The sequence below is a fragment of the Palaemon carinicauda genome, chromosome 18, assembly GCF_036898095.1.
Source record: "Palaemon carinicauda isolate YSFRI2023 chromosome 18, ASM3689809v2, whole genome shotgun sequence".
Classification (NCBI taxonomy): Eukaryota; Metazoa; Arthropoda; class Malacostraca; order Decapoda; family Palaemonidae; genus Palaemon; species Palaemon carinicauda.
The window spans coordinates 32,804,537-32,819,194 of record NC_090742.1 but is presented as its reverse complement, the minus strand read 5'-3'; the positions used below and the strand labels follow the sequence as shown (position 1 = coordinate 32,819,194).

The window sequence follows — 14,658 nt, the reverse complement described above, 5'->3', positions numbered from 1 at the left end:
GTTCTTACTGAAGGCATGAAGTTCACTGACCCTTTTAGCCGAAGCCAAGCACACTAGGAAAAGTGTCTTGAGGGTGAGATCCTTCAGGGAGGCTGAATGTAATGGCTCAAACCTGTCTGACATGAGGAACCTTAGGACCACGTCTAAGTTCCATACAGGAGTTGCCAAACGACGTTCCTTAGAGGTCTCAAAAGACTTAAGGAGATCTTGGAGATCTTTATTGTTAGAAAGATCTAAGCCTCTATGTCGAAAGACCAAAGCCAACATGCTCCTGTAGCCCTTAATCGTGGGAGCTGAAAGGGAGCGAACCTTTCTCAGATGTAAAAGAAAATCTGCGATTTGGGCTACAGAGGTACTGGACGAGGACACAGATGCTGACTTGCACCAGTATCGAAAGACTTCCCACTTCGACTTGTATACTCTAATGGTAGAAGCTCTCCTAGCTCTTGCAATCGCACTGACTGCCTCCTTCGAAAAACCTCTAGCTCTTGAGAGTCTTTCGATAGTGTGAAGGAAGTCAGACGAAGAGCGGGGAGGCTTTGATGGACATTCTTTACGTGGGGCTGACGTAACAGATCTACCCTTAGAGGAAGACTTCTTGGAAAGTCTACCAGCCATTGAAGTACCTTGGTGAACCACTCTCTCGCGGGCCAGAGGGTAGCAACCAACGTCAACCTTGTCCCTCCGTGAGAGGCGAACTTCTGCAGTACCTTGTTGACTATCTTGAATGGTGGGAATGCATATAAGTCCATAAAAGACCAATCCAGTAGAAACGCGTCTATGTAGATTGCTTCTGTATCTAGGACTGGAGAGCAAAAGATTGGTAACCTTTTGGTCAACGAGGAGGCAAAGAGGTCTATGGTTGGTTGACCCCAAGAAGCCCAAAGACTCTTGCCCACGTCCTTGTGGAGGGTCCATTCCGTGGGTATCACCTGACCCCTCCGACTGAGACAGTCTGCCAAGACGTTCAAGTCCCCCTGGATGAATCTCGTCAACAGGGAGATGCCTCGAATTCTAGACCATAAGAGAAGGTCCCTTGCGATCTCGAGCAGCGTGTGCCTCCTTGCTTGGAGATGTACGCCAAAGTTGTGGTGTTGTCTGAGTTGACCTCTACCACTTAGTTTCGAAGACGCTTTCTAATATCATCAAGGCCAAGTGGACTGCTAATAGCTCCTTGCCGTTGATGTGCATGCTCTTTTGACTTGAGGTCCACAGACCCGAGCATTCCCGACCGTCCAGGGTCGCACCCCAACCCAAACCCGACGCGTCTGAGGACAACACGTGGTTTGGGTTCTTGACTGCTAGGGATAGTCCCTCTCTCAGACTGATATTGCTGTCCCACCATTTCAGGCATGCCTTTATTGGCTCGGAGACTGGGAATGATACCGTCTCTAATGTCTTGTCCTAGTTCCAGTGAGAGGCTAGATGGAACCGGAGAGGCAGAAGGGGTAGTCTCCCTAGTGAGACAAACTGTTCCAGGGATGAGAGAGTCCCTACGAGACTGTTCCAACTCCTGACTGAATAAACGTTTTCTTTTCAGCATTAGTTGGACTTCGAGCAGGGCTTGACTGTGAATCTCCATCCCCAAAAATAGAATAATCTGGGATGGGATCAGTTGGGACTTTTAGGTTGACCACAAGTCCCAACTCCCTGGCCAGACTCAACGTCCAATGTAGATCCTGCAGACAGCGAAGGCTGGACGATGCTCTGAGAAGCCAGTCGTCCAAGTACATGGAGGCTTGGATCCCCGAAAGATGGAGGGATTTTGCCACATTCCTCATGAGCCTCGTAAACACGAGAGGCGCAGGACTGAGGCCAAAGCACAGGGCTCGAAACTGGTACCCCACATTCCTGTAAACAAACCTCAGAAATGGTTGGGAATCCGGGTGTATAGGAATGTGGAAGTATGCCTCCTGAAGGTCGAGAGAGACCATCCAGTCGCCTTCCATAAATGCTGTCAAGACAGCCTGGTAGACTTCATCGTGAAGTTTGTCTTGACAATGAACACATTGAGCGCACTTGCCTCTTACGTACTCCTGCAGTGAACATGGCTGCCAAATCATGGAGCCATCTCTGAGGGACTTGTTCCTGCAGAGAACGTGGCTGTCAGATCATTGGAGCCATCCCTGAAAGCCTTGTTTATGCATGACATAATTGTACAGCAAAACTTCAAAGGCTCGAAAACAGCTGTGAAGTTGACCTGTAAAATCTTGGAGCGTCTCATGGCCAGGCGCCAGGGAGAGTCTATGAGGTTTGAGAAGTCTATCTGGGCAGAGGCAGGAACTCCCAAGCCGAGAACTTCTCTCATGTCATATCAGACTCTCGCTCTATAAGCCAGTTTAAAAGAAGGGAAAGCAAAGGCTGTATCCCCCAAACTCCTCCTGGTGATAAACCAGTCGCCTAGCAAACGTAAAGCTCTCTAGGAGAGCGAGAGAGCACTAGCTTATAAAACAACGGCTTCGAAGTAGCTAGGCCTAGTGTAAGCCCTGACGTTTAGGCGAACAAGGAGCAGCAGTTACAAAAAGATTCGGACAAAGATCCTTAAAAATCAGCATGATTTATCTAAAGTCCATAGAGGGCTAAGCAGCTTTAGGCTCCTCTCCGTCTGACAGAGTCCTCAAGGGAATATCAGTAGGAGGGGGAACAGCAACTTCCTCATCTGAAGGAACCTTGTCCGATAATAGCTGAGTCTCAAGCAAGGGAGAGACCTACCGTGGTGGCAATGCTTTACAAGCAGAGTCCACACGCACTGGTGCATTAGTAGCGGACCAGGACGCAACGTCATGTAACTGCTTGACAGTCTGTGAACTGTCAACAACAACAGGTGCGAGAGACCAGGACGCAACGTCATGTAATTGCTTGACAGTCTGTGAACTGTCAACAACAACAGGTGCGTGAGGACGCACAGCGTCCACTCGAGACTGCTTTGACCGCCTAGACTGAGCAGTCAAAACAACTCTAGAATGCGGAGGTTGACGCTCAGCATCAAAACAAGTCAACTCCGATTGTTAGCGAACGTCCTGAACGTCAACAGGAGCATCAGCAAGTGGCCTAACGTCCAAATGTGGCTGAAAATCCACACGAGACCGCATCGAGTGGGGTTCTAAACAACCTGACTGACGTGTCTTAGCTACGTCAACGTCAACAGGACGCACAAAGGAACGTTAGGGTGGCTGAAAGCCAGGATCTCGATGAGATAAACGGCTAGGCTCAACGGACTTATCGGCAGAATAGTCTTCCATAAGGGAGGCAAGCTTATTCTGCATGTCTTGCCGTACAACCCATTTAGGATCAACGGGAATGGTTGCGGTAAGAGACGAGGGTAACGTCTGTGACCGCAAAACCTTGCCTACAAAAAGACTCTCGGAGTCTGTGTTACGCTTTTGTTAGGCGGCGAGCAGTCTTCCGATGACTGCATAGGGTCAGAGCTGTCCTAATGGCTACAACCAGGATGCTGGACCTGTCCTGAAAGGACTGACTTTCGCTTAAAGGGCCTCGAAACCTTGTTTCACGGTTTCTTATGCGAAAAGCCTTCGGATGACGAGGAGAAAATCGTCTCTCTCGCCTTATGGTAGGGGTGATCTTGGTAAGATACACCCGATACCATAGAGGGAACGTCTGTTCGCTGATCAAGGCCTCTCGAACCCATAATTCGTACGACATTACTTCTCCCCTGGGCTTGGGAGCTTGCAAGAGGTCCCGGACTAGGCGAACGACAGGCACGAACAGACGAACCCTCGGTCGCAACACTGATAACACTTTGTGCAATATCACTTTATCACTACGATTTTCTGTTTTGCACTTATTTCACTGAAATCGAATCTTTTAACAATTCACATCAGGTATGAATAAAACTGATTTCTACCTGAAGCACGCAATTCTACCCTCATCAAAAGGTTGTAATTGCGAAATCAGTCGTATAATGCAAGCACATTAATACCAGCAAAAAACAGTAAACATATTTTAAGATAAAAAATTCAGTGGCTGGGGAAGAGACTAAACAAAAGTTCATTCAAAACTACGTTTTCAATCTCTCACCGTACATTGCCTGGGGACGAGAATAAAAAACTAAAAACGTTTTATCCTTTCTCCCCGTACAGAGACTAGGGACGAGAGTAACTCGAGAAAAACGTTACCCGCTTGAACGGAACGTTTTCACTCCTCTCTCTCCCTCCGTCTCTATCTCTCTCTCTCTCTCTCTCTCTTGATTTCGCACCTAAGAGAAGAGCCCACTTACGTTTCGTCAAAAAAACATGTTATTTGACCAAAGGAAAAAACTGAAAGGTTTTTCAATTAAAAAGCTCCTTTAAAATAGAATTTAAAACATTTAAGCTTTGAAAGAAGAATGAACAAAACGTCAGAATCGATTTACTCTTTCTGCAAAGTGAAACCGTGATACTCTCTCTCTCTATCGTAACGATAGAGCGCAAACTGCGTAGCATAAATAAACTAAACGTTAGTTCATCTTTGAAACAGTACGAAGACTATTCAAAGAAAATCTTTCATAAAATATCTATTAAAAAATATTCATTTAAAAAGTTTTAAATCATTAGCTCTTTAAAAGCTATTTACGATTGAAAGGGCTCAACGTTGTTTAACTTCGGTTTCCAAGTAAGGACCGCCTACTCTCAGGAAAGGTCGCATATAAACAAATCATTAAAATTTATTTTGATGTTTATTATAAATGGAAAGTTAATCGAAGATGCCTAATAAAGGCGGTGAGATATAAAATATATAGAGGAAAATCTATAATTAATTTATAACGTAATAAGATAATTGCTAAAAGCCTAAACACACTTCCGTCTAAGGGAAGGGTCGGCCATTTAAAAGTCAAAGAAAGTCCATACTCTCTTTGTCATCAAAAATTAAATCTATCCAAAAACGAGTTCAAGATTTAAGATGAAGATAAAACACCTGCACTGCGAAAGCTCAAACCAAAATGAAGTACTTCACCAAATATGTTGAGAAAACTCCAGGTTCTACAGCGAGTATTGATACGTCTTGTCGTCAACGTCGACAGAGAAGAAATTGAAGGTTTTGTTTACATACAAGAGTGGTATCTGGCCGACAGTTGGCGCTGGTGGGCACACCCGCAACCTTCATAGCGATCGCTCGCGAGTTTTTTTTAGTGTGTTTTCTGTCGAGCCGCAGAGTTGCAGCTATTATATATTCACCGGCTAAGTTAAATATTTAAAAATATATATATATATATATATATATATATATATATATATATATATATATATATATATATATATATATATCTACTCAGGAAGATCAGATGGAATTGGAAGAGAAGGAGTAGGAATGATGAGCAGAATAGGCATTAAGGGTATCGGCCTGGTGTAATTTTGGCGATATTGGCTGAAATTTGCGAAAATTAGTTACTGTCATATTTCAATAAGAGGGGGTTCCCTCCGTTGCCTCGCGCAAGATGAAATCGATATGAAGCCTTTTAAACGGTTTAAAGGGCAATTTAAAGGACCTACCTGGTAAAGGATTAAAGGGCTGGGTAGGCGTAACCTTAGAATTTTCTTTTTTCGTTCTTCCTCGAAGTATTTATTTCTTTTTATCATAATTTTTTTTCGTTCGTCATACGATATGTTTTTCCGATAGAGTCGGCATCTCCCTATGTTTATGGCAACAACAAAGCTAGTTGCCTAGGCCTATAGTCTGTGGTTGTGCTCTCTTGTATTTTCAAACAGTTGCATCACTTTTTCGAATTATTGAACATCAATTGTGATTTATATATACTATCAAAATGCCTTTAAGGAAGTTTAGTAAGCGAAGTGATGCAAGCTCTTGCAATATTAGGGCTTATAACGAAAACAAAAACATAAACAAACACCATGTGCTCAGCACGTGTGAGAATGACCTCGCGAGTCTTTCCTATAGCGAAGCTGCTTCCAGTGAATTCTATTATTCCCTTGCTCAAATATATCAAGGTGATGATGATGGAACTGATGATTTTATTTTGAAGTTATCTGATGATGATGAGGAGGAGAAGGACGAAGAAGAGAAGGAACATTTTCGAAATGTAACTTCTGTTCATGATGCAACAGATGATGGTGTGTTATCGGGAGCCAAACTACGAATATCTTTATTGAGTGGTTTTGTAACTGATAAAGAAAAGCTCCTAAGGGAAAGCAGTGATGGGGAAATAGTTTTATTACCCTTGAAAGTTTTGAAAGACACTTTTAGTTCGACATATTGTGGGCAGTGTGAAAGCAACATAACACTCGAAGTTGATAAAAACAGTTTTGATGTTGACTTGAAACTAGAGTGTCTGTGTGAAGAACCGTCTGTTTTCAAACATACAAACGAGAAAGAAAATGAAAGTGTGAAAACAGATACTATTGGTGAAACAACAGCTTCTTTTATGTATCAAAATATGATAAATGTGGGAGGCTTAGTAGCCTTGAATAACACTTGAATTTCCTTAGGTGCTAGACCTATGGCAAACAACACTTACCAAAGGTATAAAAAATATATAAGGAGAAGACCAGGAAAAGAATGTCTGCAATGTATTCAAGAACGGCAAAGAAACAAAGAACAACTAAAGGAGGATATGAAGGTGGAGCTCATTGTTCCCCAAAAACCCTGGCAACAAAGAGTAGAGTGGCGCTCTATGATACCCTCCCCCCCACACATAAAATATGATTTTAACTATTTTGTTTAAGTTAAAAGTGTTCTTTTTTTTTAGAGGGGATAATATCTCTTATAAAAGAGAGGGTACCAGGTGCCCTATAGGGGTTTTCCAAGAGACACTATATGGTTTTAAAAGCAAAAAAAGTTAAGCAAAACTTTAGAACCGTTTTTCTCAAAACATACATTTTTCTACTTTCAAACTTAAATAACTCTGTTATTTATGAATGGATTTTTATAATCTAAAAAGCAATTTAATTAGAGATTGTGAGAAAACTCATTACCAGGGCTATCTTTCTTCTTTTCTCTCTTAATTTTTTTCTACGAACATTGAAATACATAATTTTATGGTTTTTTCTTTATTGCATATCTAAAAATTGTTTAAAAATAGCATAAATAATATACAGTATTAGATTTTCTATCATATTATTTTACTTGGTAGGAATTGAACTTTCTGCTGTTATCTTTTTTTTTAAATTGAGTGATAAACAAGAAAGGAGATCCAATTTAAAAAACATGAAAAAAACGTTATTTTTTAAGAGAAAAATATTCGTAAAAATAAAAGTTTTCATTCAATTGACCTGAAATTTTATGTGAATCTTCCTTATAATTAGAGATAATAACTGTGCAAGTTTCAACACCGCCACTCAAAATTAACCCTCCCCCGCCGATACCCTTAACCAAATGAAGAGCTGTAATAGTAGTGCAACAGGAGTATTACAGTTTGCTATGCCCCAACAAATGATTTCCCTGAAGAAAGGAAAGATGAATACTATGAAGAATTGCAGAGGGTAATAGATGACATCCCTGAGAGATATATGAAAATTGTGATTGCTGACTTCAATGCTAAAGTTAAAAGGAATAATCAAGGGATAGAGAATGTGATGGGTGTCAAGGGTCTTGGCGAAGTTGGAAATGAAAATGGAGCACTTTTCGTAAGTTTCTGTTCAGCAAACAATCTTGTCATTGGAGGTACTCTTTTCAACACAAGAACATCCATAAGTACGTATATATGGACTTCACTATGTGGCAATTACAAAAATCAGATATATCATATTGCCAATAATAGAGAAGGAGGACTCTGAGAAATGTAAGAAGCTATAGAGGTGCAGATATTGGTAGTGATCACCAGCTTCTCATTGCCACTCTGAAATTAAAACTGAAAGCACCCAACGGAAAGATAGATAGAATACCTAGGTTTGATACAACTAAGCTTTTAGAAGAAGAGCACAGAGAAACATTTGCAATTGAATGTAAGAATCGATTTGCAGTCTTAGAGACTTTTAGAGATGAAGAACAGACAATTAATGAAAAATATAGTGTAATATTAAGAACATATATCAGTCAGTTGGTAGTGAAGTCTTGAGACATGCAGTTACAAGGAGAAAGCCTTGGATATCAAATGAAATTTATTGTTGACAGTTTTCTAGGAAGTACTGAAAATTACAAGGTAGAGCATGCTTAGTATTCCAGTATTGAAAGTGAGGCCAAAAGAAAAGCCAGGAATGACTGGAGAGAATAAATAGACAATAAAGCAGATAAGGCTGACTGTGCTATGAATACAGGAACTGGCTATGGTGTAATAATTTTTCATAGAATTATTATTGAAATCTCGACCGAGGCAAAGAAAAAGCATATACCCATCAAAAAGAGAGATGACTCTCTTATAGCAACAGAAGATGAGGATAGACAACATTTGATGGAACATTAGTGAGGTTATGAATAGGAGAATGAAGGGAATAATTTGATTGATATCAGTATACCTGAAGCTGATGAAGACCTTGATGTGCCCATGAATAAATTCAGTGTGTTTGAAGTCAAAGCTATCTTAAAAAACTTAAAAGATGGAAAGCCCAGGGATACGATGGAATAACTGCCGAGATGATACTGTGGAGAGTCCGGCGTTATTATGGAATTCCTCTTAAATAAGTAAATTTGATCAAGTCTGTTCATGAGTATAGCAAGTGCAAAGCTAATGTTGAGATACTACCGCGAGACAGTTATGGGGTTCTTTGACTGGCCAGACATTAGTACATTGGTTCCTTCTCTCTGGTTACAGTTCATTTTTCATTTGCTTACACAAACACATCAAATAGTCTGGCCTATTCTTTAAATATTCTCCTCTGTCCTCACACACCTGACAACACTAAGATTACCAAACAATTCTTCTTCACCCAAGGGGTTAACTACTACACTGTAATTGTTCAGTGGCTACTTTCCTCTTGGTAAGGGTAGAAGAGACTCTTTAGCTATGGTAAGCAGCTCTTCTAAGAGAAGGAGACTCCAAAATCAAACTATTGTTCTCTAGTCTTGGGTAGTGCCATAGCTACAGAACCATGGCCTTCCACTGTCTTAGGTTGGAGTTCTCTTGATTGAGGGTACACTTGGGCACACTATTCTATCTTATTTCTCTTCCTCTTGTTTTCTTAAAGTTTTTATAGTTTATATAGGAGGTATTTATCTTAATGCTGTTACTGTACTGTTCTTGAAATATCTAATTTTCCTTGTTTCCTTTCCTCACTGGGCTATTTTCCCTGTTGGAGCCCCTTGGCTTATAGCATCCTGCTTTCCCAACTAGGGTTGTAGCTCAGCAATTGATGATGATGATGATGATGATGATGATGATGATAATAATAATAATAATAATAATAATAATAATAATAATACATATACCAAGGCACTTCCCCCAATTTTATTAATAATAATAATAATAATAATAATAACAATAATAATAATAATAATAATAATGGAGTCTTATCAAATTAATTTCCAGTGAACAGCAGAGTATTCCAAGGGAATGTGTTGTCACCTACATTGTTTATCCTTCTCATGGATTTTGTATTGCATAGAATACAGTAGTCAGAGATGGTGGAGAAGGATTGGACTGGATTGGTGATAGGAATTTAGCAGACCTAGAGTATACTGATGATGCTGTCCTTATTAGCAGAACACCACAGGATTTGCAATGCTTGCTTACAAGAATGCATGAAATATCACACGAGGTTGGGCTGAAGATAAATAGAAGAAAGACAAAGTTGATGAGAACGGAGTATGCAATGATAGATGAAATATCATTGGAAGGCGAAAGGATTAATGAGGTAAAATCATTCAAGTAATTCGGAACTATGATCTCCCATATAGGATCTTTAGAATTAGAGGTTAGTGAAAGATTGACAAATGCAAATCAGACAATGGCTAGGTTGGGTAAAATCTGGAAATCAAATCGCTTGAAATTATATATAAAAATTAGACTATATATCAGTTTAGTAAGATCGATGTTACTCTATGGTTGTAGCTTTGGTTGTGATGGTAACAATGAAACAATTTCCAATAGATTTAGTAGATTTGAGAACAAAGCCCTCAGAAGAATATTGGGAGTTAAATGGCAGGACAGGATTAGAAATGAAACTATACGAGAGATTACTTGAGTGCCATATGTGGATGAGATCATGATGAGGGGTAGATGGAGATGGTATGGGCATGCTCTTCACACTCCTCAAAAGAGATTAGTTCACCAAACATTCAGTTGGGCTCCACAAGGCATTAGAAGAGTTGGAAGCCCCAGGCCTACATGGCTGAGGACTATGAAGCGCAAAGTAGGAGATGATGAATGGAGAAGTATTGAATTAAAAGCTCAAGTTAAAGACGACTGGCAAAATCTAACCGAGGCCTTTTGCGTCAATAGAGGTAGGAGATGATGATGATGCCTTAACAACCAAAGGTATGAAATATTTATTAACATGAATCTTACTGTATATACGAAAAAGGAATTCTATGAACAGAACCATCTATCAATGAAATGGATGTGAGAAAGTTTTCATATATTTTTTTTGGAAAAGTCCATCTTCTACACTGGTAAATATAGTAATCAATTTCCACAAATATCTCTAGCAATTGAAATGTTAAAATATTATAATTACTGTAATTTACATTTAAGGAACAGTCATACAGTACTTACATGTTTTTAGCCAGTGATGCATTGGCATATTCCAGTATATAACAACTTCAACAAGAGAACGAGGTATTTCAATAAATGTTGGTTTTGCCACTGCCTCTACTTCTAACCCTGCAAGTAAAGCTGATGCCTCACTGAAGTATGATACAAAGTAGTGACTTGACCGAAATGACAGTGCTTTTCTATAAGCCATCACCCACCTGAAAAATTATCTTTATGAGGTTTCATTGTCTTTCCCTAATAATATCATATATTTATTTCACACAACAGAGTAAAATGTTCACAATATAGTGGTCAAAACTGTTTTACCATTTTTTTATCCTCTAGTTTAATTTACTCCAGCTATTCATGGGATTCCATTTTAGTTATTCTAAAGGCCATTGTAATAAATTAACACTGTACAGTATATATTACATAAAGTAACAAATAATTACTCCATATATGTAATAGAAGTTTGTCTTTACCAATTATGATAATAAAAACTAGAAATTTTATATAATTTGTATTTTTCCTAACTATACAAACCTAAGCCATTTAGTGGGGTGCCTTTTGGGTTTGCTTCTTATTGTCAGACAAAAAAAAAAATTGATAGATTGTGTCATGCTATGCTGCTGAGCAGCCAGTGCTCATGACAGGTTACGCTTGTCTCAAATGTCTAGTCACAACAATCTTCTAGCTAATGTGAGGGGTGGCTGAAGCAAAACCTTTGGTAAATGACTCAGGTTCGTTTAGTTAATAAAATTACAAATATAAAATTTGTAGTTTATTCCTATGCGGATACAAACTTTTGAGTCATTTAATGGAGTCTTTCTTAGGTGAGAAGAAGTCTCCGTGCTGTAGGTCTACCCTTTACCCCAAAGTACAATTACTATAGTAATACCAAAGATCAAAGAGAATTTTTGAACATTGCAGCTGGCTTGTACGAGGCAAAGCCTTCTGTTCCAATCCGAAATGCTTTGCCAGGGTGAAGTGATATGAACATCAGGTGACTTGTAATATTAATATATGCAATATATCATTATTTATCAGTCAACAAACACATGGCATTCTTACCTGAATTGGGGAGATTTTAAGTAAGGGCTTCAAGTTCTGTCAAAATCGCTATTTGCCTTGATGCCTATAAACACCACTTTGGATCCTTTGACTGGCCAGACAGTATTACATTGGATCCCTCTCTCTGGTTATGGCTCATTTTTTCTTTGCCTACACATACTGTACACTGAATAGTCTGGCCTATTCTTTACACTTATCTTCTGTCCTCATACACCTGACAACACTGAGATTACCAAACAATTCTTCTTTGCTCTAGGGGTTAACTACTGCAATGTAATTGTTCAGTGGTTACTTTCCTCTTGGTAAGGGTGGATGAGACTCTTTAGCTGTGGTAAGCAGCTCTTCTAGGAGGACACTAATAAATCAAACCATTGTCCTATAGTCTTAAATAGTTCCTCTGTATAATGGTCTTCCACTGTCTTAGATTTGAGCTCTCTTGCTTGAGGATACACTCAGTCATGCTATTCTATCTTGTTTCTCTTCCTCTTATATTTTTTAAGTTTTTATAGTTTATATATGAAAGATCCAATTAATGTTGCTGTTTTGAAAATATTTCATTTTGATTGTTCACTGCTTCTCTTGTAGTTTATTTTTTTTGTTTCCTTTCCTCACTGGGTTATTTTTCCCTGTTAGAGCCCTTGGGTTTATAGCATCCTGCTTTTCCAACTGGGGTTGTAGCTTTGGTTGTTGTGATGATGATGATAATGCAGAGTAACTGATTCCTGGGATAGCAGTTACTTGTCCCATGAGAGCTTAAATTAGACTATATCCTATGCAGCAACAATAGGTCCTTTAGAAAACGTATCCGAGGACCTGTGTGAGCAATCTTTAAGGTAGGGGTTCTTAAAAGTGGTTTGTCTCTTTCAGACTCCTGCTTTTAGAACTTGAGATACCGAGTGGTTTTTACGGATCGCTAGGGTTGCAGCAAGCCCACATATATCACGTGCTTGATGGGGGGTCCCTTGGAAATGCTTCCCCTGAGGACTTATAGGCTCTCAAGATCATTTCTCTCAACCATAGAAAGATGGTATTTCTGAAAACGTTTTTGGAATGGCCAGTGCTCGCAAACCAATTGGAAATTCTGGACCTGAGATTCTGCATTCTTTTTAGACATTTATGTACTGCTATTACGGGACAGTAACATGTCATTCGGGTCATCAGTTACCTCTTTGAGATACAAGATCATGAAAGTCAAATCTGATATCATTATCAACTGGGTTTTGGGTTTTGGCCATAAATTCAAGAACAAAAGACAAGGATAGTTCTCTCCACCCTCTGGAATGTGACACAAGGTGAGATATACCATGCAGTTCACTCACTCTGTTAGCTGAAGCTAAGACAAGGAGGAAGACTGTCTTCAGGGTGAGGTCTCTGTTTAAGGGTTTATGCATAGGTTCATATGGGACTTTCTTTAAATATCATAAGACCTTAGTCATATCCCAGGAGGGGGGTTTTAGTCCTCATGGAGGACAAGACTGCTCGAAACTTATCAAAGCTGAGATTTCCCAGGAATCTGAGAGGTCCAGACCTTTCAGCTTGAATACTTGGCTCAAGGCCGAGCAGTAGCCTTTACTGCAGTGACATAAAGGGCCCTCTTGCTCCTTAGGAACACTTAAAAGTCAGCAATCATGGGAATAGTGGCCTTGAGTGGAGAAATATTCCCTCTAGGATACCAATCACAGAATATTTTCTACTTTGCCGGTAAACTGCTGCAGAAGACTTTTGGAGGTATCCATAAAGCAACTTCGCAGTTGGTCTTGAAAAGTATTTCTTTCAGAGGAGACGCTGGATAGTCTACAACTGTGAAGGGACTGGCAGTGTACTGCGTCAGGGAATTTTTTCATATGAAATTGGCATAGCAGGTTTGCAATTCTGGAAGTTCTTTTGGTATTTCTGTGAGTAGTTCCAGCAGGTCTGAATACCACTCCACTGCTGGCCACCTTGAGGACAACAGCATTGCTCTACTCCCTTGGATGTTCTGATTTTGTTCAGGGTCTGACGAATCAGACAGAACGGTGGAAAGGCGTAAAAGTCAATACTGTCCCACGGGTGTTGAAATGCATCTTCTATCACTGCAGCTTGGTCTGGGACTGGAGAGCAATACACTGGGAGTTTGTGATTCAGGTGGATGGCAAACATGTACACAGACTGGGAACCCCACAAAGTCACAAGTCTCTTCACCACTAGAGGAAGCAAAGACCATTCTGAACCAACTGTCGTTCCTTGACACCTCAGCTGGTCTGCAATGTCATTTCTCTTCTCGGGGATCACCTGGGACTGAGTGAGTTCACTTAAAGATCTCTTACTATTAGATTGCATGGCAGGAGAGAGGCTAAGCCTCCTTGTTTGAAGATGTAGGTCACTACTGTAGAGTTGTTGCTCATCAATAACAGGGAACTACCTGCCAGTCTTTGTAAAGTGGAGTAATGCTAGTTGTGCCGCTTTCGTTTCCAGGAAGTTTATGTGGAAGCTCTTTTCTTTTTCTGAGCATAGGTCTGAGATCTGTTCCTTTCCTATTTGGGCGTCCTATCCCTGGCGAGACGCATCTATGAACAGCATGAACTGTGAGGGAAAATCCTGGAGGGGTGTTCCTGCTAACAGGTTTTCCTCCTCTAGCCACCTCAGGAGATCAAATATCACTTCTTGAGGTACTCATAGCAGGGTTGCAGTATGGTCTGATGCTTGAGACCACTGGCCCTTCAGAGACCACTGCAATCTCCCCAGGGGGACAAGTTTCTCTAACACAGAGAGGAGACCTTATAACTTCTACCACATCTGAGCAGACAGGGTTCCCCTTTCAGGAAAATTGCTGCCAAATTCCTGAACCTCACCACTCTGTCTGCAGCAGGGAAGGCCTTGGCTTGCATCAAGTCTATATCCATGGTCAGATATCTGATGGATTAGTTGGGGACGAAGCTGAACTTTTGGAGGTTCAGCTGAATCCCTAACTCCAGACACAGATCCAGCAATAGGTTTTTGTGCTTCAGTAGGAGAGCTTAAGATTC

General features: G+C 40.2%; 1 protein-coding gene across 3 annotated transcripts in view; it reads right to left on the bottom strand.

Moving 5' to 3' along the window:
* LOC137657753 (protein-serine O-palmitoleoyltransferase porcupine-like) overlaps positions 1–14,658 on the bottom strand; it is a 211,150-nt gene that overhangs the window by 37,201 nt on the left and 159,291 nt on the right. For all 3 annotated transcript variants that reach the window (XM_068392227.1, XM_068392224.1, XM_068392225.1), the window contains exon 7: positions 10,604–10,800. In XM_068392227.1, the coding sequence (XP_068248328.1) occupies positions 10,604–10,800 (197 nt within the window). The remainder of the gene's footprint in view (positions 1–10,603; positions 10,801–14,658) is intronic.